General features: G+C 42.3%; 1 protein-coding gene across 3 annotated transcripts in view; it reads left to right on the top strand.

The window, feature by feature from the left end:
* SUPT3H (SPT3 homolog, SAGA and STAGA complex component) overlaps positions 1-26550 on the top strand; it is a gene marked incomplete at its 5' end in the record, with an annotated part of 232500 nt that overhangs the window by 128628 nt on the left and 77322 nt on the right. For all 3 annotated transcript variants that reach the window (XM_079970024.1, XM_079970025.1, XM_079970023.1), the window contains 2 exons: positions 2513-2597; positions 25929-26015. In XM_079970024.1, coding sequence (XP_079826150.1) covers positions 2513-2597; positions 25929-26015 — 172 coding nt within the window. The remainder of the gene's footprint in view (positions 1-2512; positions 2598-25928; positions 26016-26550) is intronic.

Below are 26550 nucleotides of genomic sequence, written 5' to 3'. Positions count from 1 at the left end.
GAGTGTGGAAGTAGCTAACAACAATCACAATGGAGTGAGGTTGTTTATTCCATTTTAACTCCTAAAACTGAGTTCCCTAATGGGGACTGTGTCCTGAAAAGATCTTTTCTCTGATGTTTGTTGCTGGCAGTGAGGCTCAGCTGGAATAACTGGTATTCTCCAATCAGGGTTTATCTGTGTTAACACACTTTCCCTTGAGGGAGCTTCTGAGAATGTCTTGCTGTCAGTTCAATCTTCTTAGGACAGATCTTATTCCATTTTATATTGCTAACATTTTAAAGCAATGTTGTGACTTTGTTCTATCCAGTAGTACTACTGCATTCCCTCCAACCCTTCTCCCATGAAAATAGGGGCGCCCTAAGAAAAAGCAGAACATTCCAGGGTCAAATCAGAAACCGGGATGGCTTCTGTAAATCTGGGACTGTCCCCGGAAAATAGAGACACTTGGAGGATCTGCTACTGATTAGTACTACTGGTCAGACCATTAGAAGCAGATTGGGCGATCAGACCATTCATCTTTTCAAAATAGGAAAAGAACAGTTTCAGCTGTGGAGTGTTAGACGAGTCAGTTTATTAAACCATGTCTTCTTTTTCTGAACGCATATTTATATGTTGGGACCTTGTTGGAGTTGTGTGCCTGGGCGGCCTTGTGGGTGGCTAGGGCTACACTTGAAGATTTTCACTGCAGGGGGGAACACAGCATTGATGTGGAAGACGCCAGTGGAAGGACCTCTGATTAAATTTAATGAAACCTCCACTTTCCAGTTCCTGTGCAACCCCCATCCACATCCTGTCCCTCATCTATAGCCACTTCCCTCCCCTATTCCAGCAGCTTCCAACTCCATGTGCTGCTATTGGCTTGCTAATCAAGACACCTCTTGTCCACTATGCCCTCCCCCAGTGGTGGCCAGTCCCCACAGAACCTCATTCCACAATTTTCTCCTTGACAAAAATGTTACAGCTTTGGTGTTCTGCTCCAGTCCAGTCCCTCCTCCTTCCTATATATCTGATGGGACTCCCAACTCCCATCAGCTCCAGCCGGCATGGCCATTGGTCAGGAATGAAGGGAATTGAAGTCCTGCAATATCTGTAGGTTACCACATTGACTACCCCTGCCCTACAGGAAATGATGAGGCATGCAGAATCAGTCTTTACTTTGTCAGCAATTCTGCCTTACGTAAGGACATTAGTTGTTATTTTTCATTTAATTCAGTTATGAAAGATAGCTCAGTATGTGGAAAGTGGTTTTTATTTTTTATTTAATGTTTCTTAATTAATACTTATTTTGTTTAGGTGGCTCCTGAAAGATTTCTCCCAAGGGATTGCAGTAATTAACATAAAAAGGTTCCATAGTCCAGATCTATAGGGATTCTTTCCCCAGGCTCCTCTCTGAGTTGGTGCCAGTTTTGAGCGTCCCTATCTTGTGTTGGGACACTTTGAGATTCTGCTGGTGAACCCCCCACCTTACTTCCCAGCAGTATTCTGCCCTGGACAGATCTAAGTTATCTCAGATTTAATGCTAAGGACCTGTAAGACAAGTTGTTCTCCTGGCAGTCCTCAACATCTGTGCCACATTTACCTTTTCTGGGGTAACTCAGGTCTTGATGGCCACCACTACAACCCTAAAGTTGTCCCATTAGCAGAATGCATGTAATAGGACACACTCTTGGTTTTCTCAGCAGAATGGAAGGTGGCTGGGTGATTTCATGGTTTGTCATGATCCATTTCCTGTTGGCAAATGGCAGCCCTTCCTCTCTGAAGGATTAGGATGCCTGTTAGAATAGTTTCCTCTGGTGGCTGATGACGTCCAGTGAAAATCCCCATGAGCCCCAGGGAGCTTGTGGTTGCCATGGCCCTGGAGTAGAGAATTACTCGGGTGGTTGACATAGAAGCTCCTCAGTGCCCTTTCCCACAGAGTAGAATCTGCTGCGCTCCTTGGTATAGATCTGAGTTAAGGGCAATGAAGCAAGTTGGCAGGCAGCTGGAAGCTCTCTGAAAGTCTGAACAAGCACAGATAAGTTTGTTATTGACTGTGATGGCAGAAAGCAAACAGTTTTCTGCCACCATTTTGTACTCGCAGCAGAGCTTTTCTAAGTGGTATGCAGCCTTTTTATCTTCTCAGGCCAAACCGTTTTAATTTGATGCACCTTCTACCTCGACTCCCAAGTCATTTTTTCTGCTTTTTTGGTTGTGTATTTTGATTATGTAACCCTGCCCTGAGAACCTGTTGAAGAGTAGAGTGGGATATAAATGCCCAAACTTAATTACAGTTCAGTCTATGACTATGAAAAAATGGCCCAACTTGTACTTGGGAGTTCATTTGTGCAATAAGGTCACATTAAGCTCTCCTGTTAGTTGTGATATTTAATTTGTAATGTGATATAATCTTACAGTCCACTTGTATTGTGTGCCTTACCTCCTCTCTGCTACTCTTTTAGAGCACGGTGATTTAATACCTTTTAAAAAACTTTTTGGTAACACTTAAGTAACTTTCAAAATAATTGCCTTTCAGGTTTTCCTTGGGAGATGCTCGCAGGCCTCTCCACGAGTCGGCAGTATTGGTGGAAGACATCCTCCACACTCAGCTGATTCATTTGGTAAGAAGATTGTTCTTTTTGTTTGTTCTTTAAAAAATTAATTTGATTTTACTAATTTCATAAAAAGTATATACCTCTTGATTGTAGAAAACCTCAAAGCTGTTTACAAAAAGAATGAAACAATATTATTAATAACAGCAATTAATACATTAAAACAATTTAGAAACAGCAATAAACTAAAAACACATTAGCATTCTAAATATCTGAATAGGCTTTGCTAAACAGACTCTGAAAAGAGCGCAGGAGCGCACCTGCCTGAGGCAGGCAGTTCCAAAGTGGAGGTTCCACCACACTAAAAGATGGATTTCTTACAAATGCAGGAGTGTTATAAGCACATGTAACACTGCCAGTTGTCTGTCTATTTCATTCAAATACCAGCAGGAGTCAAACCAAGGCAGCTTGACTGGTGACTGGGGCGGCCACCGAGACCACATAACACCGATCTTGAAAGACCTACATTGGCTCCCAGTACGTTTCCGAGCACAATTCAAAGTGTTGGTGCTGACCTTTAAAGCCCTAAACGGCCTCGGCCCAGTATACCTGAAGGAGCGTCTCCACCCCCATCGTTGTGCCCGGACGCTGAGGTCCAGCGCCGAGGGCCTTCTGGCAGTCCCCTCTTTGCGAGAAGTGAGGCTCCAGGGAACCAGGCAGAGGGCCTTCTCGGTGGTGGTGCCCGCCCTGTGGAACACCCTCCCATCAGATGTCAAAGCTACCTGACATTCAGAAGACATCTTAAGGCAGCCCTGTTTAGGGAAGTCTTTAATGTGTGATATTTTAGTGTATTTTTGGTTTCTATGGAAGCCGCCCAGAGTGGCTAGGGAAACCCAGCCAGATGGGCGGGGTACAAAAATAATAATAAAAAAAATAGCCAGGACTTTGCTTACGGGGCACAAGCTTTTGTTGGAGGTGGGCAGAACCTCAATTAGTTAAGTGTTTTCATTGATTTTTATTGTTGGGGGGGCAGCTGCCCCCTTGGCTATGCCCATGCTGTTACAGACAGGTCAAAGTGGGGAAAACTCCAGTTGCTACATTCAAAAGATGAAAAACTCAGATTGGCTCTCTCTCTGTGCCTCCTGCATGCAAACCCCATTCAGCTCTCACATGCGTAGTCACATATGTTCTCTGAGAAATTAACATTAACAACACTGGCCTTCGGGAAGTGAGAATACACATGTACCCTTCTGAAAATGCAGGTCAGAGGAAGATAGTTCATCAAAGACATCAGACTAAGAAGCATTTCTTTTCAGTTCCTGCTTTAGGAGTATCTAATAAGTTCCTCTTACTTTTTGTTGTTGTTAAGTCGTTTAGTCGTGTCTGACTCTTCGTGACCCCCTGGACCAGAGCACGCCAGGCACTCCTGTCTTCCACTGCCTCCCCAGTTTGGTCAAACTCATGTTGGTAGCTTCGAGAACACTGTCCAGCCATCTCGTCCTCTGTTGTCCCCTTCTCCTTGTGCCCTCCATCTTTCCCAACATCAGGGTCTTTTCCAGGGAGTCTTCTCTTCTCATGCGGTGGCCAAAGTCTTGGAGCCTCAGCTTCAGGATCTGTCCTTCCAGTCAGCACTCAGGGCTGATTTCCTTCAGAATGGATAGGTTTGATCTTCTTGCAGTCCATGGGACTCTCAAGAGTCTCCTCCAGCACCATAATTCAAAAGCATCAATTCTTCGGCAATCAGCCTTCTTTATGGTTCAGCTCTCACTTCCATACATCACTACCTCTTACTTTAAGCAACACTTAATAGTTCCACATTCGTCTCAAAACCTCTTGCAAATAATAAGAAATGGCCTCCAAGAAGCCTCAAAATTCTCAAGAGTAGCTTTACCTCTTTGTTACTTTTAATGATGTGTTAATTTTTATGATACTGCTATAAATAGTAGCTTTTCCTACCATACCTCTAAAGTCACATTCTGGGTAATCCTTCTAGTTCTTGGTTAATAACCAAATGTGCAGCAACCAACATGAAATGTTGATTTCCAGATATTTTCTCTGGAAAGTTCCCAGGGTTAGCCATGTTGGCATCTGCTATACTGGGTTTTTTGTTTGGAGACATTTCCTGCTCTTTGCAATTCAGTCTGGGAGTTAAGGGGTGGCTCCCCAACAGAGGAGTGAAGTCTAGAGGCTGCGCTGCCTCCTACTGGTGGTCAGAGGGAAATCCAACTTACTCTTCCCAGAATGGGACATTTACAGTTAGGAAAAAAAATACCATTTTTGTCTGATTCAGCTTTAGAGGATATCTTTTAATACTTTAAAATATGAGTAGCTTTTCTGTTTTTGTTAAATACCTATTAGGCTTTTATTTTTCATCTAGATCTTTTTAGAAAAGGAGCTCAATGTGTTAAATTCATCACCAGAAATTAACTAGCATTAAGCAAAACATGAGAAATCCTGCTCAACTGTTGTAAGAAAGTTATTTGCAGCTGTCAGTTCTTGCCAACCCAGGACCAGGAAAAGTCCTTGTTTTATGAGATTGTTTGAAGAAGTAATAAAGCTTCCTGTGCAGGACATTAATTAAAGGGGTTATCAAAATAGGACAAACTAATATAATTTGTGATTGTATAAAATAAAGGAAGTAGAGATCCCATAGGGATCTAATGAATCACAGGATGGAAACAATCTTCTGGCTAACTAAACATTCAGGCTTAGTACAAAGTCGTAGAGTGTATATACAACTCAGCAAACCGGAAAATATGGTGTGTTTACATGAATGGATGAAGGAGGTCACAAAAACCATCTGGGCAAAACCCTTGGAGTATTCATTCTGCTCCTACCGTACAGTTTTAACAATATAACTGCAGTGATGAAGACCTGTGCTGCACCTGTCATGGTGCAGAATCAACCCAGCAGGTTCAGAAACCTTACAAAAATAAATATTTTCATTTGTCAGGAGGTTGTAGCATTCAGGGTTATATTTTCACTTGGATTGTGCTATAAGTTGTATTTATCAGTTTTTGAGAAACGTACTAATTCAAAATAAATGAAATAACTGATGATTTCATATCTAAAGGCCAGAATTAAGTCATTGTGTTGTTTATATTTGTACTATGGCTAAACTGTGTAAAGCACATATTGTTGGGGGGGGGGCTTTAAATCTCTAGATGGCATCAAAATGACTAATAGGTTCTCAGCCAAAGTTGCTAATTGTTTGGATAATGCTTATTACCTATTGCAACAATCCACTTCAGGATAGGTTAAACTTATTTTCTATGATATAATGGAAGTGTAATCTAGCTTTTCTTTCCCAGTCCCAAATATAAAAAATAGGAGAAGATCTCTTAGGGAGGGAGGGAGGGAGGGAGAGGTAGTCTTCTGTCCCTAAACCTGTAACAGCTGCACATTATAAGAAATGTGGGGTTGCTGTTGACAATGTCAGCCCTATCCCAAGTTGTCCCCCTCCCTTCTTGGTCCAGTTCCTTGTCTCATTACTCTGCTGTTTCCCTGCCTGTGCCAGCTGCAGCCAAGGGGGTGTAGCAGGGAAGCAGCACACATGGGATTTCATTAGGACATGGCAGAAGTTGTGCTACAGATGCAGAAGGGGCAACTCTGCCCAGTGCTACTATTTTTGGACGTACCCTCATCTTCCATCTGGTCTGTAAAGGTAAAGGGACCCCTGACCATTAGATCCAGTCGTGACCGACTCTGGGGTTGCAGCGCTCATCTCGCTTTATTGGCCGAGGGAGCCGGTGTGCAGCTTCCAGGTTATGTGGCCAGCATGACTAAGCCACTTCTGGCGAACCAGAGCAGCACACGGAAATGTCGTTTACCTTCCCGCCGGAGCAGTACCTATTTATCTACTTGCACTCTGACGTGCTTTCGAACTGCTAGGTTGGCAGGAGCACGGACCAAGCAACGGGAGTTCACCCCGTCGCGGGGATTCGAACGGCTGACCTTCTGATCAGCAAGTCTTAGGCTCTGTGGTTTAACCCACAGCACCACCCACATCCTACTTGTGCCCAAATGGAGATCTTGCACTCACTATAGCTAATGTCGAGACGCGGGTGGCGCTGTGGGTAAAACCTCAGTGCCTAGGACTTGCCAATTGTATGGTCGGCGGTTCGAATCCCCGCGGTGGGGTGAGCTCCCGTCTTTCGGTCCCAGCTCCTGCCCACCTAGCAGTTCGAAAGCACCCCTAAGTGCAAGTAGATAAATAGGTACCGCTTTATAGCGGAAAAGTAAACGGCATTTCCGTGTGCTGCGCTGGTGCTGGCTCGCCAGAGCAGCTTCGTCACGCTGGCCACGTGACCCGGAAGTGTCCTCGGACAGCGCTGGCTCCCGGCCTCTTAAGTGAGATGAGCGCACAACCCTAGAGTCTGTCAAGACTGGCCCGTACGGGCAGGGGTACCTTTACCTTTACTTATAGCTAATGTCATTTCAAGACTGGTAGTTTTTCAGATGGACAGTTTGACAAAGTTAGGTTCACCGGACCAAACTTGGACCCAGGTCAGCAGGGGTGATAGGGTAGCATATTCCACATTACCAGCTAGAGTACTGAGACAACTGTGTCACTGTTCTCCCTCAAGGTAGTTTTCCCCTCAGTTCCTGTTTAGTGCTATAATGGTAGGATCCGCTGCCATCTGCATGCAACCTTGACAAGTATTGATGGATTAAATTAATACTTGGATGTATTTTTAACAACCACTTCAGCGGCATTTAATGGAGAGAAATCATTGTAACTTGGATGTATTTTTAACAACCACTTCAGCGGCATTTAATGGAGAGAAATCATTGTAGCTTCTAATACTCAACTTATCTGATTTCAAGTGAACCTGATGGTTTGGGAATCAGTTTTTCTAAGGAAGATTGGCTTGTTAACAGTATTATGCAGTTACAAGCAAATGTGGTCACAGCTGGTTCTGGTTTTTTAGCTTATCCACCTGATTGGAAACAACAGGTTTTTGGTATTTTTCCATTTCTTACACTGACACCTAGTGTTCACTGTTTCTGAGTTTCTTGCTAATGAGTTGCTTGCATGGTTAAGGTGATAGCGTACTCAAAACAATGCTCCATCTCACCTTTTAAAAGTGCACCATAATGACATTGCTTACTGATTTGCTCACCTACACTGAAAGAGAAACTCCATTAGTTCTCAAAAAAATAATGTTCACGAGTGTAAAAAAAATTAAGTCCTATGTATTGCTGGTACAGATTCATCTGAATTTCCTCAAAAGGGGAAAAAATAAAAATGATGCATAAGGAAGCCAAGTTACATAATGGAGTGTTGAAGGTGTGGGGAGAGAAGCAGTTATACTATTACTATTATGGGCCACTTAAGAGCGATACTTTTATTTTGTCCCCAAGGTTGAATATCTGCCTCTGATAACACTGAGTAAATAAAAGTCTGTATTATATGTAGTAATATTTGGCTGTGCCTGTGGAAAGGAATCCACTGGTGTTGGACAAGGCTGCTGACGACCCTGGGAAATCCCATGGGAAAGCCGTGCAGGGGACCACAGTGGTGGCACATGCAGGCAACTTGCCCGAGCCCCCCTGCTGGATGACTCCCTGGGAGGCAGGCGCGGGTGCCTCCTTCGGGGTAATGGTAGGGTACCCAGTACTACTTAAAAGGGAATTAAAGTCCAATGCGGATCCCTGCCCCATGTGAGAGACATGTCATTTCCATTATTAACTTTTTCCTTGAATTAGTCCATTAGGCAGTAAATGAACACCGCTTTCTCTCGCCTCTCTTTCCCGCTCTCTTCTGCGTTCTGCGTGCTGTGGAGCCGAGCTTGCTAACTTCTGGCTCTCCGGTTCTTGGGCCTCTGCCTGCCCTTCAGCCCCAGCCTGCCTGGCTCAGGGACACGCTGGCCATCCCTGCTGCAGAGCAACAGCACAACGAAGCGCAATGTAGAAATCAAACCTATTTAGATTGCTCCAAAACATTCTGCTTGATGTTATTAAATGTCTTATGGTTACTTTGGGCCCTTTTATTATAATTATATTTATAATTATTCAGAGCTCTAACTTTAAAAGGAGATTTGTGAAACTGCAGTAGTACCAGAATATTTTACTCCTGGGCTTGATAAAACACTGAACCAAAAATTGCTTTAAAATAACTGCCTGGCGCAGCAATTTCAGCAGGCTCTTGCACCTGGAGCATGAAGGGGAAGGGGGGAAACCACATCAGCAAAACGAACTTTCATTCATTTGTTGCATGTCAAGTTAAATATGATGCCTTTCTTCTGTTGTGTGAAGGTTTCTAACTGGAAAAGACAACTAGGCTAAACTTAGCAGCCAATCAATTTGTAAATTCTAAGAATGCAATAAAATTTGATACTGAAAAGGGTTCTCTCTTAAGAGACTAAGGAGATTAACAAAGTTATTTGAAATATTATCCCTCTTTCTTCTTTCAGTAGGACAATTACTTGACAATTCAGCAAAATCAGCTGAGGAAATTAAAAGGGACACAATTAAACTAGCATATATTTGGGAGCAGAATATATCCTGGAAGGGCCTCTATTTATTAACCTTGATATTTTTATGCCTTTCAGTATTTTAAAAATAAGTAAATTATACATTCAGTCAATGCTCTCACAGATTTAGTATAAAATAGCTTAGCATGGTTCATTGCTACAGTGAAACATCTTCCTTCCTTCTTTCCTCTCTTTGTTGTACCACTGATACTAGAATGCTAACACAAGCAAAATATTTTTATCCATCTTTTCTGAGCCAGGGAAATACTCAGAGCAGCCAATAAAATGAAAATTCACATTGTAATAATTACATCTACGAATTATAAACATGGACAGCTAAAAAGAAAATCAGTCATAATTTAACACTCTTAGTCCTGTTGGATATAAACAACTTTATTCAGTAAGCACAGGGCAGATAAGGAAAAGGCACTTTGCAGTTTCCCATCAAGTTCTGCCCCTTCCTATTGTTCTCTCTTTTCCTTCCTTTCCCTGCACAATGCAGCCATAAAGCAAACTTCCACCATTAAGACTCAGAATCCAAAGCCCTCTTTGTTAATTAATAAGAAACTGTAAATAAAAAAACTTTTTTTCCCCTTTTCCGATGGGAGCTCTGTATTTTTTAATTTATTTACCTTTCGGAGCAATGCTAGTGACATGTGAATGAGGCATAACAGGTTTGGGAGTTGGGACTAGCTAGATCAAGCTGCCAAGCTTTTAACTCTTCAATATAAACCTACCAATCTTATTTTTTAAAAACTTGAGAAATATAGCACAATAACCCCCAGTTCCCCCTGAAAGAGTTGTGTGTTTATAGCTCACTAGAAAGTGAGCAGAGATGCAGCCAAGTGGGCCTTCCTTGAGAGCGAGTTCCATAACCTTGGTGGTGCCACAAGAGGAAACTGTGTGTCCCTTGTGCTTAGTTACTGCATGTGCAGCAAAGGAACCCAGAGAAATTGTATTATTTATTTATTTATTTATTTATTTATTTATTTATACCCCGCCCATCTGGCTGGGCTTCCCCAACCACTCTGGGTGGCTTCCAAAAAAATATTAAAATACTGTAATACATCATACATTAAAAGCTTCCCTAAACAGGGCTGCCTTCAGATGTCTTCTAAAAGTCTGGTAGTTGTTGTTCTCTTTGACATCTGCTGGGAGGGTGTTCTACAGGGCGGGCGCCACTACCGAGAAGGCCCTCTGCCTGGTTCCCTGTAACTTCACTTCTTGCAGTGAGGGAACTGCAAGAAGGCCCTCGGCGCTGGACCTCAGTGTCCGGGTAGAATGATGGGGGTGGAGACGCTCCTTCAGATATACTGGACCGAGGCCATTTAGGGCTTTAAAGGTCAGCACCAACACTTTGAATTGTGCTCGGAAACGTACTGGGAGCCAATGTAGGTCTTTCTAAACCAGTGTTATATGGTCTCAGCGGCTGCTCCCAGTCACCAGTCTAACTGCCGCTTTCTGGATTAGTTGTAGTTTCCGGGTCACCTTCAAAGGTAGCCCCACGTAGAGTGCATTGCAGTAATCCAAGCGGGAGATAACCAGAGCATGCACCACTCTGGCGAGACAGTGCGCAGGCGGGTAGTCGCAGCCTGCGTACCAGATGGAGCTGGTAAACAGCTGCCCTGGACACAGATTGTAGTCAGAAGTTGTTCATTAAAAGAATATTTTAGCACAATTACTGGTATATTTGACCTTTTTTCCATCATAAAACTCAAGACAAGGTACATTATATCTAATTAATGTAATGTATCTGCTAAAATATGTACATGGGGTGAAACCCCATTTTAAAAGCTTCAAAACATCTCCATTGTCGCCTTTGACAATATTTCTTGGAAGTTTATGAAGAAAAACTTGGAAGGGATGGGAGTGGGACGGGGATTTGAAAATGGGATAGATGCAATCTATTCAGAACAAAAGGCTAAATTGATAGTTAACAATGTGGTGACAGAAGAGTTTAAAATTGAAAAAGGAACACGACAAAGTTGCCCTATTTCCCCTCTGTTATTTATTTCGGTCCTGGAGGTGCTCTTGAATATGATTAGAGGGGACCGGTTGGTGGAAGGAATTCAGGTCGGAGCGAAACAGTACAAACTTAAAGCCTTTGCAGATGACCTAGTTTTGACTTTACAGGAGCCAGAATCTAGTACGAAAAGGGCATTACAGCTGATTCAAGAGTTTGGTCAGGTGGCGGGATTCAAATTAAATAAACAAAAAACTAAGGTACTGGAAAAAATTTTTGGCAACTTCAGAGTCAGAAAGCTTTCAGAAAGAGACAGAGTTAAATGTGGTGAAAAAAGTAAAATATCTAGGGGTGAACATAACAGCAAAAAAATTGAGTCTATTTACGGATAATTATGAAAAGTGTTGGTTAGAAATTAAGAGGGACTTAGAAAGTTGGTCAAGATTGAAACTTTCCTTGTTGGGCCGAATTGCTGCTATAAATATGAATGTATTGCCAAGGATGTTGTTTCTTTTTCAGACTTTACAGATTGTGGACAAAATGGAGTGTTTTGGGAGGTGGCAAAGAGATATTTCTAAATTTGTCTGGCAGGGCAAAAAGCCCAGAATTAAATTTAAAATACTAACTGATGCTAAAGAAAGAGGGGGGTTTGCCCTGCCAGACTTAAGGTTGTACTATGAATCAGCAGCTTTCTGCTGGCTGAAAGATTGGCTGCTTCTTGAAAACGCTGATGTCTTAGACTTGGAAGGATTTAACAATGCTTTTGGTTGGCATGCATATTTGTGGTATGATAAGGTTAAGATTCATAAGAATTTCAAGAACCATATTGTCAGGAAAGCAGTGTTTAATGTCTGGACAAAATATAAAGACTTATTAGAAAACAAGACCCCGAGGTGGTTATCACCTATGGAAGCTAAAGCTGTGAAAAGACCCAATATAGAGGTCAAATGGCCAAAGTATTGGGAAATATTAGAAAGAGATGGAGATAATTGGAGATTGCAGAGTATGGAGAAACTAAAAGATAAAGTGCGAGATTGGTTACATTACGCTCAGATTAAAGAGGCTTTTAAATTGGATAAAAAGTTAGGATTCCAGGTGGAAAAATCGAAATTGGAAACAGAACTGTTAGAACCTAAGACTAAATTACTTTCAAGAATGTATAACTTGCTGCTGAAGTGGAATACACAGGATGAAACGGTTAAATCAGCTATGATAAAGTGGGCACAGGACATTGGGTATAATATCATGTTTGCTGACTGGGAAAAGTTATGGACCACCGGTACGAAGTTTACGGCATGTAATGCCTTGAAAGAAAATATTATGAAAATGATATATAGGTGGTACATGACCCCAGTCAAGCTGGCAAAAATATATCATCTGTCCGATAATAAATGTTGGAAATGTAAGGAAACTGAAGGAACGTTCTTTCACCTCTGGTGGACTTGCCCTAAGGTGAAGGCCTTCTGGGAAATGATATATAATGAGCTGAAAAAGGTATTTAAGTATACCTTTCCCAAGAAACCAGAGGCCTTCCTTCTGGGCATTGTGGGCCAGAGGGTGTTAAAGAATGATCGAACATTATTTATGTATGCAACAACAGCAGCAAGGATACTCGTCGCTAAATATTGGAAAACTCAAGATTTGCCCACGCTGGAAGAATGGCAGATGCAACTGATGGACTATATGGAGCTTGCAGAAATGACCGGCAGAATCCGAGACCTGGGAGAGGAAGCCATGGAAGAGGATTGGAAGAAATTTAAGGACTATCTACAAAAACATTGTAAACTATATGAGTGCTAAGAAGGATGAGAGATTTGAAACTAACAGGGCCCATTAAGTTAGTTGATAGTATTATGAGAATGAGTGAATTTTATGAGAAAAATAAATTTTGAATAAACATTGTGTTTAAAATTAGATATTTAAGACCTAGATAAAAATTTTCAAAATTAGGGACAAAACATTGGAAATGTGTTTAATAAGAATTGAAATAAGGTGACAAGTTGCTGGTTAAAGCATTATAAATTTGGAACGCAGGAGTGTGAGATGTGAGGAAGTCCAAAGGATGAAGAAAGGATGGGTACTGCAAGATGTTAAATTTTATGCTTGTTCTTTCTTATGTTTACTTTCTGTTTATTCTGTCTTTTCTCTATTGTATCAACAAAATTCTTAATAAAAATTATTATTAAAAAAAAAAACATCTCCATTGTCTTTTCTTTGTCCCTTCCATTCTCAATCTTTGTTGGCTCAAACTTTTAAAAGTTTCTGAGATTTTCTGCTAAATTCTTATTCCCAGCAGCCCCCCACCCTCCTCCCGATGACCAGTGTAATAAAAACTCATAATCAGAATCTCCAAATTTCCAAGCTACAAATAAACTTTGCTTACATTCCTTATTGCCTGCTTTTATTAATCTATTCTCAAGTGTTGGTCTCTCCCCCCCCCACAGTTCTAGATAATATCTGACTAAGTTGTAAACAGAGTGGACTCACTGAAATAAATGGACTTAAGTTAGTAGTTATCCAGCCTGTCATAATTTCTAGGCACTGCCGCATAGCTGGGACCATTACATCTGGGGTATCAGAGTGAAGAAACATAGACTCCTACTTGAGCACTGATTCATCCCCATGCAGCTATGGTGGGGGGGGGGGGCAGTGCTTGCAGGCCTGCCACCTCTGCTGCATCTCAGTCCCCCAGTCCCCCTGCAGTTCATACATTTGAGAGGGACAGATCAGATTAAAGTAAGAAGCCTGGTGTCCGTGTGTAGTCTCCATGTGTGATATATAATCATTCGTGACCAGGCTTCTAAACCGCACAAGGAACCTATATATGTGAGGAGGAGGCTCCCTGCTTCAGATCTTCCTTCTCCAACATGAGGAAGGCAACGGCCTCTCCTCCATTTCAGTTTAATAGGTTTTAAATAATACAAGGTGAAAGGTGGCGCTCTGAGGAATCCCACAGGACAGTTCCCATAGAACAATTGGCAATGGTAGACACCTGGATCGCCTGAGCCCCTGCGAGGCAGAAGAACTGAGTTGCCCAGAGTGTCAGAAACTGGTGAGCTGCCTAGCAATGCAATTTCTCCTATCATTCTTCAGATGAAGTTAATCCACCATCAAGAGCTGGGAATGGATCCAGAAAAGGAGTAAGATAACATGCTGAAATGTATATCCACAGCACTTTGGCTTGTGGGTAGGGGACACACGCAAATATTGGCAATAGTTTCACTAGAGAAATAAGGACATCATTGGAAAGTTAAAAGGTACCACTGCAGAAAACTGCTTGGACGTGGTGTGAGTCAAATGCCTCTTTGCTGCAGCATATTTTCTGTGTATGTGAAGAAAAGAGCTGCAGCATTACCAGGAGTAAGTCAACTTCAAGGTCTAGGCCAAGGTGCTTGTTTCACAGTATATTCTTTATGATATTGAGCATGATGTTCAATAAGAGCATCCCATCTGGATGCTATTACCTGTAGGATGTGCAGCTTGTATATGTCTTCTGGAGGTTAGTTTCTAATGTTAAACAAAGGAAGCTGATTAAAACCAGCTGTAAAACATTTTCATAGTTCCTCTTTTTTACAGTAGGTATTGAGTTACCTTGCACATGACTGCATGTCTGAACTAAGAATAAAGCAAATCTTTCCCCTCTTATTAAAATTAGTATAATATTGATTTTTTTAAAGGTGAACTAAATGTAGCTGTTTCCTAACTTGGCACTAGAATTTAATACTGCTGACATCACTACATATTTTTACATGCTTCTGAGAAATAATTGTCCATTTATTCATGCAGTGTGCTGCAATAAGCACATTTTTAGGTGCAGACTAAAATGTAAACATTATAATAAAAGCATATTAAAAATTTTACATGCAGCATTTATTAAATTCAGCAATGAAGACTTGCCAGAGAAATGTACAGTGTTATTGACTAAAATGTAGTGTGAGAAATATTATAGGGACTATTATAGGGAACTGTCATATAATTAGAGCAATTCCTGTTTAAATATTTGTTTATGGTTCATTTAGAGGCTCTTAGTACACCTCCAATTGCCAATTCTAATTTTTAGCGTGATTAGGACATTATATATGAACATATTAAACTACTTTATTCTCACTTTGTCCAGTATTGTCTACTCCAATCAGCAACGGCTCTCCAAGAGTTTTCCCAGCCCTGCTATCCGGCATTATTTATCACTGTCTACCAAAAAGGCAGGTGTGATCTGCTTCTGAGCTGAATCCCTTTGCTCTGCTGATTTTTCAAAGGGAAAGATGCACTTTCCCCACTACCAAATTCCCTCGTTTGTCCTGTTCCTCTTCTGTCTGTCCCTCTCTCTCCCCTCACGCTTTTTCTTCTGTCTCCTTGTGGGTTAGAGTGAATGTTTCAGGAGGTGGGAACAGGTAGTTGAAACAGATGGAGGGGAATTGAAATGGAAGGGACTAAAATGTGTGCCTGTATATGATTCCTCCATTTGATGTTAATTGAGCAAGTATAGAATTATCCTTAGGAGACTTTGTTGTCACACTGACTTAAATTTATACTCTAGGACACCTATTTATGCAGTGCTAATGTTATTTCATGATAGTAAGCATTCAAGATTCCCCATTTCAGTTTGAAAACAGTAAGTAGTATAAATCAAAGCCCACAAAAAGTCTGTCATTGCTCAAATGTGTCTGTTGGAACAGAAAGTGACAAATATGGTTCTCTGAGGTAAATATTTGGAAATTCTGAAAATGCTTTGGGAACGATTAACCTTGCTGTTTGTTGTAAACTTTCTCTCAGGAAAGCCAAGTCTTGCTCATAAATACCACACCGAGCAAATAGCCAAGGGCATTTCTCATCCTTAATACGCAAACTTCAGCTTTATCTCCAGCCAGTTCTATCGCATCTTGCTAGGTTTTTCTCCCAGCATGTTCTGCGGTACCAACTAATTTAAAATAAAAGGCCTGGTATGTGCACACAATTTGAACATTCATGCAATGGTACAAAAGCAAATGTCAAAGCCCTGGAACAGTAAGGCTTTTTTATTTCACCAATTAGCAGATGATCTTTCCCAGACAGATAGTGTATCTCTTGCGCGTGTTCATAAGGCAATGTGCTGTTCTATCACCCGAGAGTTAACAAGACATGTTGTGCCACGTCAGTGAGATTTACAAGAGCTGATGTTCATCTCAGAACAAAGGCTTAGGACTCCTGGCAGATGATGTGTGGCGGTGGTGCTTGCCCTGTCTAATCTTGCCCTGCTGGATCAGACCACAGTCCTGCCAAGTCCAGCATCCTGTTCTCCCAGGGGCAGCCAGCTCTCTCTGCCCACAAGCAGCATGAGCAGCACATGCCTTCCGAGGCGCACAGCCGCATAGGACTACCAGCAGCGCATCTTCAGAGGTGTCATGACCCTCTGGTCACTAGGAGCCATTGAGTGCTTTCTTCTCTATTAAATGGTCCAGTCCTATTTGAAGGCCATTGAAGTTGGCGGCTACCTGTGTTTCATTTGATTGGCACCCTTTATAAAAACCTCAGGGCAGTTGCACAGTATAATCACAAAAGACAACAAGTACTACATCTTGTGGCGAATTCTATAGTTGGATGACCCTGTGTTATAATCACATGAGAGAGAGAGAAGCTTTTTCCACATCAGCCATAATTTTCATGGATACAACTCAAAATCCTGCCAAAGGCCTCAACCCCAGGAGCTTCTCTTTCCCAGGCCAGTCCTCTGGTATCAACTCTGATCATGCTTTTCACTTGTCTGGAGGAGGATAGATAAAGGAGTGTGAGCCGGGCCCGCTCCAGGTTTCTTTGGGCACAAACCAGGCCCCTTCCTCTTGGCCCCACCAATTATCACCGGTCTGCTACTGTAAAAGGGGTGCCTATTGAAAGTACATGTAAACTCTGATTATCACTGCCTGGATTTTTTAAATCTCATTGCCACTCAACTCTCACCTTATAAGTTCTCCTTTATGTTCTTGCAAACTGGCAAAGCAAGTGGACTTGAGTCCATGAAAACTTCTGCCTTAGTGAATTTGTTAGTCTTTGATTTGCCACAGGATTCTGATGTTTCTACTTGGAATTAAATAATTCTAACCTCAGAAATTTGTTTTGAGTACTGGTACTGAATAGTTCTCAGAGGCCTTCCACACAAAAACCCAGACCTTAGCCAGAGCTTTCTTCATTTCAGAAGTATAATTTTGGACCCAAGGAAGTGTCATTTTGTTGATCCTATTGTTACACAGTTGAGAGTAAAAAAATAATTAATTGAGTACAGTGGTACCTCGGGTTAAGAACTTAATTCGTTCCGGAGGTCCGTTCTTAACCTGAAACTGTTCTTAACCTGAAGCACCACTTTAGCTAATGGGGCCTCCCACTGCCGCCGCGCGATTTCTGTTCTCATCCTGAAGCAAAGTTCTTAACCCAAGGTACTATTTCTGGGCTAGCAGAGTCTGTAACCTGAAGCGTCTGTAACCTGAAGCATCTGTAACCCGAGGTACACTGTAGTCCCTTTGAACTCCGGTGGAATTATTCTGGGCTATACATCACTCCAGTAAGCTAAGGATGCAATCCTATCCCCTCTTACCTGGAAGTAAGCCCCACTGATTTCAATAGGGCTTACTTCTGAGTAGACATCGTAAGGGTGCTGCTGTAAAATACAAGTAAAGCAGCTAAATTGGTTTGTGGAGCAGCCATTTGGTTTCCCTGCCTTTCAATCCCATTTGAGTTAAGTGAAGTGGACTAGTACCTAAGTAAAGGTAAAGGGATCCCTGACCATTAGGTCCAGTCATAACCGACTCTGGGGTTGCGGCGCGCATCTCGCTTTATTGGCCGAGGGAGCCAGCGTGCAGCTTCTGGGTCATGTGGCCAGCATGACTAAGCCGCTTCTGGCAAACCAGAGGAACGCATGGAAACGCCGTTTACCTTCCCGCCAGAGCGGTACCTATTTATCTACTTGCACTTTGACATGCTTTCGAACTGCTAGATGGGCAGGAGTAGGGACCGAGCAATGGGAGCTCACCCCATCACGGGGATTCGAACCACCGACCTTCTGATCGGCAAGTCCTAGGCTCTGTGGTTTAACCCACAGTGCCACCCGCACCCCAGACTAGTACCTACATACCTACAAATTCTCTAAACATTAAAACCAGAAATCTTTAAATATATTGGAACTTTCTTCACCGGAGAAAATCAACCTGCTCAGCAAGCCTGTGAAAGCAATTTATTATTATTACATGAAATGTTTTCTTGAAACCAGCAGAAGGTAATTATCAAAACGTACAGAAAGTAACCTCACTAAGCAAAGTATGGGGGATGAAGGAGAAAAAAAAAATACAACCTTGCAGAGAATTATCTTTTAATGTGTTCTCTTCCATCTATCATGGGGGGGGGGGGAGAGCCAAATCAGTGCTCAGTTTTGATGTCCCTAACTGGTGTGTATTGTTTGTTGCTGTTTTTTTCAAGGCAGATCATTTTGTTGTTGTTGTTTAGTCGTGTCTGACTCTTTGTGACCCCCTGGACCGGAGCACGCCAGGCACTCCTGTCTTCCACTGCCTCCCGCAGTTTGGTCAAACTCATGCTGGTATCTTCGAGAACACTGTCCAACCATCTCGTCCTCTGTCGCCCCCTTCTCCTTGTGCCCTCCATCTTTCCCAGCATCAGGGTCTTTTCCAGGGAGTCTTCTCTTCTCATGCGGTGGCCAAAGTCTTGGAGCCTCAGCTTCAGGATCTGTCCTTCCAGTGAGCACTCAGGGCTGATTTCCTTCAGAATGGAGAGGTTTGATCTTCTTGCAGTCCATGGGACTCTCAAGAGTCTCCTCCAGCACCATAATTCAAAAGCATCAATTTCTCCCTTTAAAACAATTTAGGGGCTGTTGTGACTCTTCTCAATTTGGAAAAGAATCAAATCAAAACAAAACAAAGCAGAAGCATACAGAACAGTGAAAACAACAATGCAGCATTCATGCCAATTTCTAAGATGATTTCTAAAACAAACACACCCAAAAAGGATGGTGGTAGAAAACCTGAACACTTTTTCTAAGAGCAGTTTGCAATTATCTCTTCCTGCATTGTTTCTCCCTCTCTTTCTCCCCCCCCCCCTCAAGTGGTTTGAAATGGTGACAAAAGGGTTGTTTGTGTGTGACAAACAACCTTTTTGTCACCATTTCAAACCACTTGAGTCGCCACCATCAATTCCAAGCTTTATTAATAACAAAGAAGCAGCTTTAAAAAGCAGTGACGAATGCCTCGCAAGACGGAAAACTCACTAGACGAAAGAGTTTTCCGTTTTGGAGGTGCTTCGCAAGACGAATTTCCTATGGGCTTGTGTCAGAGCTGCCCAAGGTCCCAGCTCACAGAGGACCAACGCCAGGTCGTGGTTATATACAAAAGTCTTTATTGAAGTTCAGTTTCCATTCCAAAGCCGTAGCGCGCAGCTCTACGTCTTAAACCCTAGACCACCGAAGCTCCGTCTGAGTCTCCTCCCCCTAGACACCAGTTTAAGACTCTAGCCTTACTCCACCTCTTCCGTTGTTCTTTCCTCCTCTGGGTCCGTCTGCCCGCCGGGGTGTTGCCCTTTCTGGACTCTTCTGATGCTGAAGAGTCCCCGGATTCTTCCCCCTGCCTCCGGCGTGCTTTAGGACCTGGCTCCCAATCCGAGCTCCCTGCTGTCCCGCGCGCCTGTACATTTGAACTTGGCGCGCGCGCCCACCCGGCCACCTTCCTCCTGACCGTTACACTGCTCCTGTCACTGCTTCCCCCCTCGGGGGGGCTAGCTGGATCTGACTTCCCCTCCGTTCCCTCACTCAGCGATAGGGGCGTGGTCAGCCCTGACTCATGGGACTCTTCCCCCCCGCTACGCTCTGGTGGGGAAACTGGTCCCGATCTCCAGCTGCTGCTTTGGGAGTCGCTGCTGGCCCCTAGCTTCTGGTGCGTCCCCCCCGGGACCCCCCTTGCCCTGGCCATCGGAGCCCCCTTCTGTGAATCTTCCGATTCGCTGGAGAGGCTCATGGAATCTCTCGGGCCACTGTCATCTTCCCCTACGCTGCCCTCAGATTCTTCCCCTTCACTCTCCATCTCCCCTCTTCCCTGTGCTTCTGCTCCTGAGCCCCTGACAGCTTGTTTCGCAAGACTAAAATGTATTGCGAGTTCCTGCGGGTTTTTTCCCCTCCCCCCCTTTTTCTAAGCCGCTTTTCCGCTTATCCGCTAAGCTGATAAGCCGCTAAAAGCCGCTAAACCGCTAATAGCGCTAATCCGCTAAGCCGTCAATGGGCTTGCTTCGCAAGACGAAAAAACCGCTAGACGAAGAGACTCGCGGAATGGATTCTTTTTGTCTAGCGAGGCACCACTGTACTATAAAAACAATGATTTCTAAACTTTCAAAGGCAAATCTGCTCTGTCCCTATCCTTGCTTCTACTGCTTAGGGCCTGTCGCCCTGGATCCAACAGATCAGTATGGTAGGCAAGCAGGCAGCGCCAGAACTTCTGAATGGGAGAGATTGGCTCCAGTGCACAGTAGTTGCCTGCTGTAAAATGACCCAACATGCAATGCACAGTGCACTCCCCCCCCCCCTCAGGCTTACGGATTTGGGAGACTCCTGGATCTCACCTTCTTTCTGGGTGGGCCAGAAACAGACGGTAGTCAGGAGAACCTTTGAACACCTTCTGCTGGGGTGCCATCTTCTCCCTTTCTTCAAGAAATGAGATAATAATACTCTCCTCAGGCACTCATTTCCTAATTACTTTGAGGTTAGATTATTATGATGCATTTTCTGAACTGAACACAGCTTGGAAGTTGCGCTTGTTCCCATAATATGACTAGGTGGGTATTAAGTGGAGCAGGCAGACTGAACAGAGAAACCAATACCAGCAACTTTTGTAATCATTGTTTACTGCTACTCCATTTGGAGCTGTTGCTGATGGGGTCTGTTCAACCAAAAGCTACAGGAGGACCTCCTTCGTAGGCTGCAGTGCTGAGGCCTGCTGTTGATCCCTCACCCACAGTTTGAGAAATATTGCTCTCACCTACCAAATGTCTTTCCCCCTCTTATAATTAATTATTGATTGACTAAATAAATAAATAAATAAATCAAGTATATTTTTATAATATACTGAAATAAAACAGCTATTTAATATAAAAAGAACAAGGACAGAAAGGAGAAGAGAAAACAAAAAGAAAGACCTAAGGAGAGAGAAAAGCAAGGAGCAGAGAGAAAGAGAGAGAAGAAAAGTGGACAAAAGGAAGGAATCATTATATTTGGTTTGCAAATTCCATTAAGGCCTTAACATCACGTTCTGTTCTGGGAGTAGCAAAGACAAAGACTTCTTATTCATTTATTTAAAAATCCTGATCAAGGTACAATGCCTTACCTTCAGTCCTCCTGCTCCATTATAGGCAGCATGATTTTATTGATCACTCATTTATAGTTCTTCACAAGTGTGCCTGAAGAGAGTGAATGTTTTGGGGAAGCCTGTTGACCAAGAGCCTACCCTATTGGGGTCATTGGGGTCATGCTGTCTCGTGCCAGTCCAAAATAAGGCTATAATATATCATCAAAGGTTGCCCATTTTCCAAAGTGCTGATTTCCACACACCAGGTAATGTTCTTAAGCAAATTAGAACACAGAACACCTGAGCAGGTTATTACTTCAATCAAAGATGCTAACATTTCCTGAAAAACTTCTGATTCCTTGTGAAAGTTAGAGGCACAAAATAGTGTATCCCCCTCTCCAAGCTTAAGGAGGAGATTTTAGGGCAGAGATGGGGAACCTGAGGCCTTCTAGTTGTTGTTCAACTGTAACTTCCATGATTGCCGAGACTGACCATTACAATACTGTTAAGCTAATCATATTTGTGGTGAAAGGCAAATGTGAAAAACTTGCAATCCCTCCCATCCTGGCAAGGGAAACCCACATGTATGGTGGCCCATCAGGAGCTCATTAAATTGTGTTCTTGCTTTAATTCACATGTAGTGCGCTCATGTGGTGAGACTGGAGTAGGGCTGAACTGCTAGCGCTGCCTCTGGCACTCTTTCCTCATGCGTAGTTCTGGCAAGGAAGCCTCTGCCAAGGAACTCCAACATGTAAGCAGCTGCACATGCAAGAGGACACACAGTTGCATGGTGCTACGGATCACGTGGAGCCCATGCATAGGCAAAAGAAGTTGCTCCCATGCTGGGGTTCCTTTGCAGATATCCACATGTGATGGGACTAGGTTTCATAGGCTAAAAACACACAGACTTCTCTGTGGAAGTTGAACAGGAAAAATGAATTTAAAAGCTAGTGTGTAACAACACTGAGGCACAGGGGTTTTTTTGTGGTTCTGTCTTAAAATAATGAAGGGCCTCAAGGTAGTGATGTGTCTTATATTTCACTCTTGGGAATTAGCTTGATGAACTTTTAAAATGAAAGTTGTATGTATCCTGCTTATTGAAAAAGACATCTGAACTAGCTTCTTGATAGTTTGATCCTAAGTTGCTTGGACAATTTTATTTCATATGTTAGAACCTGAACAAAAAAGTAGTGCAATAATTTATTCTTATGGGGTTGCTTTGGCTTTGTTATTCCTTTCCTTTCCTCTTGTTTGATCCAGTGTAATTGCATAATAGATTTCATTACATATTTTTTGCGGTTGCAGTAAAGAGGAAACACCGTTCAGCAAGTTCCTTTGTTTTTTTCTCACCATCCTTTCACAATGTAAATGTTACTACAGTGGTACCTCGGGTTACATACGCTTCAGGTTACAGACTCCGCTAACCCAGAAACAGTGCTTCAGGTTAAGAACTTTGCTTCAGGATGAGAACAGAAATCGTGCTCCGGCGGTGCAGCAGCAGCAGGAGGCCCCATTAGCTAAAGTGGTGCTTCAGGTTAAGAACAGTTTCAGGTTAAGTACGGACCTCCGGAACGAATTAAGTACTTAACCCGAGGTACCACTGTGTTTCTCCTTGTTCTAAGTCAAGGCTGGGGAATCTGTGTCCCACCCCATGACCAGTTGAGGGAAGGGGGTGGCTTTGGAATTTGATAAGTTTCACAAATTCTTCTTTTTATGAGCATTCTGCAAATTTTGGTCCAGTCTCTCAGGCTGGAGCTGCAACAGTAAGCAATTAAGAAGTGTGATTGTTAAAATACATAATTTATTTGTTAACTGATATAGATACTGGTATATGTTGGCAATTATTTTATTATGACAAGGGGCCTCATAAATTGGAAGTTGTATGGGCCACTTTGGACCTCTGAGCGGGTCCGGATCTACCAGATGTTGGGCTACAACTCTTATCATCCTTGACCGTTGGGGCTGATCGGAGCTGAAGAACATCTGGAGGGCCACAGGTTTCCCACATGTGCTCTAAAGTGGTGGGAAATAGGAGGTCGGAAACCTGCTTGCTGGTTTCCACAGGCATCTAGTTGGCCGTGGTACAGTCATACCTCGAGTTAAAGTAGCTTCGGGATGAGTATTTTCAGGTTGTGTGCTGCGTAACGGAGCGTGTTACTTCTGGGTTTCGTCACATGCGCAGTCGGTAAAAATGACGTCATGCGCAGAAGCGGCGAAACGCGACCCGCAGACGCGTGGACGTGGGTTGCGTTTGCTTCAGGATGCGAACGGGACTCCGGAACGGATCCCGTTCGCATCCAGAGGTACCACTGTATTAACCAGCTGTTTCCAAATTGGCCCATGGGCCCCAAAACATAGGCATTCCATTTTCTAACTACTGTGACGTGCTGTTTTCACCAATAATTTCACTTTCACCATAATTAGGCCCCTTTAATTCATGTTTTCAAGAAACTGGTGATACAATTTTAAAAAATATTTTTAAAAATAAAGAGTACCATATAGAGTACCTCGTCAAGCATTCCCATGTAGTCCAACAAATGGCCCCATCCTGATATCACACACACAGAGAAGCCCCTTCTCCGTCATCTGTGTGTGCATCTGTAGGAAGCTGGATTTTACACATAAAACATGGAATGCGTGTAGGTCTGCCTGCAGCCCTTGTCTAATGGAATTAAGTGGCTAAATCACAGTAGTGTTGCTTGGCACCCTGTGGCCACAGATACACACAGGTGTACTAAAATAGTGGGCGTAAGCACACCCTGCTATGTATTGTGTTGTGGCCGCAGTGTATTAAAATTGTGTTACCTTCTATCCAACAGAGCTTTATATTATCTGTTTCATTTGAAGGCTTCTGTAGATCTGTGCGAAATTTGAAAAAGATGTGTTGTATTATCAGCATACTAACATCAATTTTCTAAGCACTTATTGAGTAAATGCATTCTGGATGTAAGTCCTCTGGGTTCATCCAAATTACACCAATGAGGTATTCATCCTGTTCTTTGTATTATAATTTTACCCAGCTTTTCTATACTTTATGCTGGAAATTTAAGTACCTTGTGTATCCTTAAACTAATCAGAATAAGAAGCCACTTTTCTGTGCCAAAGAAAGAGAACTATCATTTTTCACATTCTTATACTTTCCAGTTCAGTTTCAAGGAAGATTATGTTACTGTGACTTCTGAATTCCTGAAAGTTCTCTTGTCTTTGTAGCTGCAAAGGCCTCCTGAGCATTTCAAAGGAAATAATGTGAATTTTTTGTGTGCAGTATGTTTTGTGTTGTGCATACCAGATACAGTCCACATTTTGTGTGCATGTGATTAGACTGGGGAAAAAATAATGCAGTCCAGTATTATGATTTATTGACTGAATCTTTTTCCTGCTGAAAACTTGCCAAAACTGAAAGCTTGCCCCCACCCCACTTCCATATTAGAAACAGCTACTGTTTTTGTTGATCTTTTTAACTTCTGAATAGGCCTATTTCAAGTCATACCAGCATGAGATCTTAGATTAATAATATACTTATTCAGCCACTACTAGAGTAAAACCATTGGCATATGAAGGTTAGAATTTCTTAAAATTGTTTTCAGGTGCATTTTGTGAAAGGTGAGTAAGATATATATATATATATATATATATATATATATATATATATATATATATAAATGTGGAATTATTTCTATTTATTGTTTCATCTTACAGATGTGAAAGTAAATTTTAACATAGCTTAGGCTTTCCAAAAATTAAGTCTGCACCAGCACCCATTGTTCATTTTGCATCTTTCATCTTCCTAAATCCATACACACACAGAGAGAGAGAGTCCTTACAGGAAAGAAGCCATTGGGGAATGAGCATTGCCTGGACAAATAGAAGCAGAATTGAACCTTACAAACTTACTCTTGGCATATAGAAGTGTTTTAGATGTGTCAACTCCTGCAGCCAAGCTCCGCTTTCCTGTGGACCACATCAGAGAGGCCAAGAGCCTTGGTGTCCAGGCAGCCCAATATCTCCAAACACACTGCCCAGGCTTGAGCCTCGGGAAATTCACTGGTGCTGCTAAGACAGTGGTTTGACATAACCCCCAGAAAAGCACTCCATTGTCTCTTGAGAAAGATGGATGCCAACAATAACCTTGTGCCACAATGGAGGGGTTCTTAGCATCAGCACTCAAAGAGGGTATCCTTTGAATTTTTTTTAAAATGTGAGTGTGTGAGAGAGAGAGAGAGAATGAGAGAGAGAGAAAGAGAGAGGAAGAAAAGTTAGCATTGGGTTGCAGTAGTGTATTTGTGGGTATTCTATAAACATTACATTTCTCTCTTTTTTTGCTCTATTGATGCAAAAGCTAGATTCTTCCCTTCAATGTTACAGGATGTTTCACACACTATGATTGCTTGTAGGATACCTTGAATTTTCCTTGCGGTAAAGACCCAAAATGAAATGTTGCAATAGCAGCTGGCAAATCAGAAAATCCCAAACAAATAATGAAGGAGTTTGTAATTTTGCTGGTGTTTTATTTTGTTACTGAGGAATCATGCTTTGGCCTGGAATTTTGAGGTCTTCCCAAGCCATAATTTCTGTATGTATAATGAATTTTAGTAAGCACCTTCAAACAAATGCTAGTGCTGTTATCACTCTTGTCCTGCCTGTTTGTTTACAGTTACAACAAGCCTCTGAAGTTTCTCAAATGAGAGGAGCAAGAGTAATCTCTGCAGAAGATCTTATTTTTTTGATGCGCAAAGATAAGGTACAGTTATTAAATGCAACTATTAAAATAATGGTTGGAAAAAATATTCTGTTAAAATAAATGTTTTAAATAAATGTTTTAAATAAATGTTTTAAATAAAGTATTTATAGACAGAATTTTATTATAACTAATTATTCTGCATCTCACTTCATATTGTACATTTGTTTCAGATTGTACAAATGAAATGTAATTCCATCCAGATAAATTATTTCTTTGTGGGAAAGCACCTAGCTGCATAGCCCAGTTAGTCCTTTCTGATCTGCCAAGAGTTTAAAGCATCCTTGATTCTTCAGGTTCTTGACATCAATACTTTCCCATTTACAGTTCCTAAATAGTCCAGATCTTGCTTTAAGCATGCAAAACAGATCAGAGAATTAGAGAACGTTAGCTTTGGAAGGAACCCCAAGGGTCATCTAGTCCAACCCCCTGTAATGCAGGAATCTTTTGCCCAACGTGGGGTTGGAACCCACGACCCTGAGATTTAAGAGCCTTATATTCTACCATCTGAGCCATCCCAGTTGGAAGATTATATCTC

Source organism: Podarcis cretensis (assembly GCF_951804945.1).
Source record: "Podarcis cretensis genome assembly, chromosome: 3".
NCBI classification, from domain to species: Eukaryota; Metazoa; Chordata; class Lepidosauria; order Squamata; family Lacertidae; genus Podarcis; species Podarcis cretensis.
The sequence above is the reverse complement of the archived record's forward strand: the minus strand, read 5'-3'. Positions and strand labels throughout refer to the sequence as shown.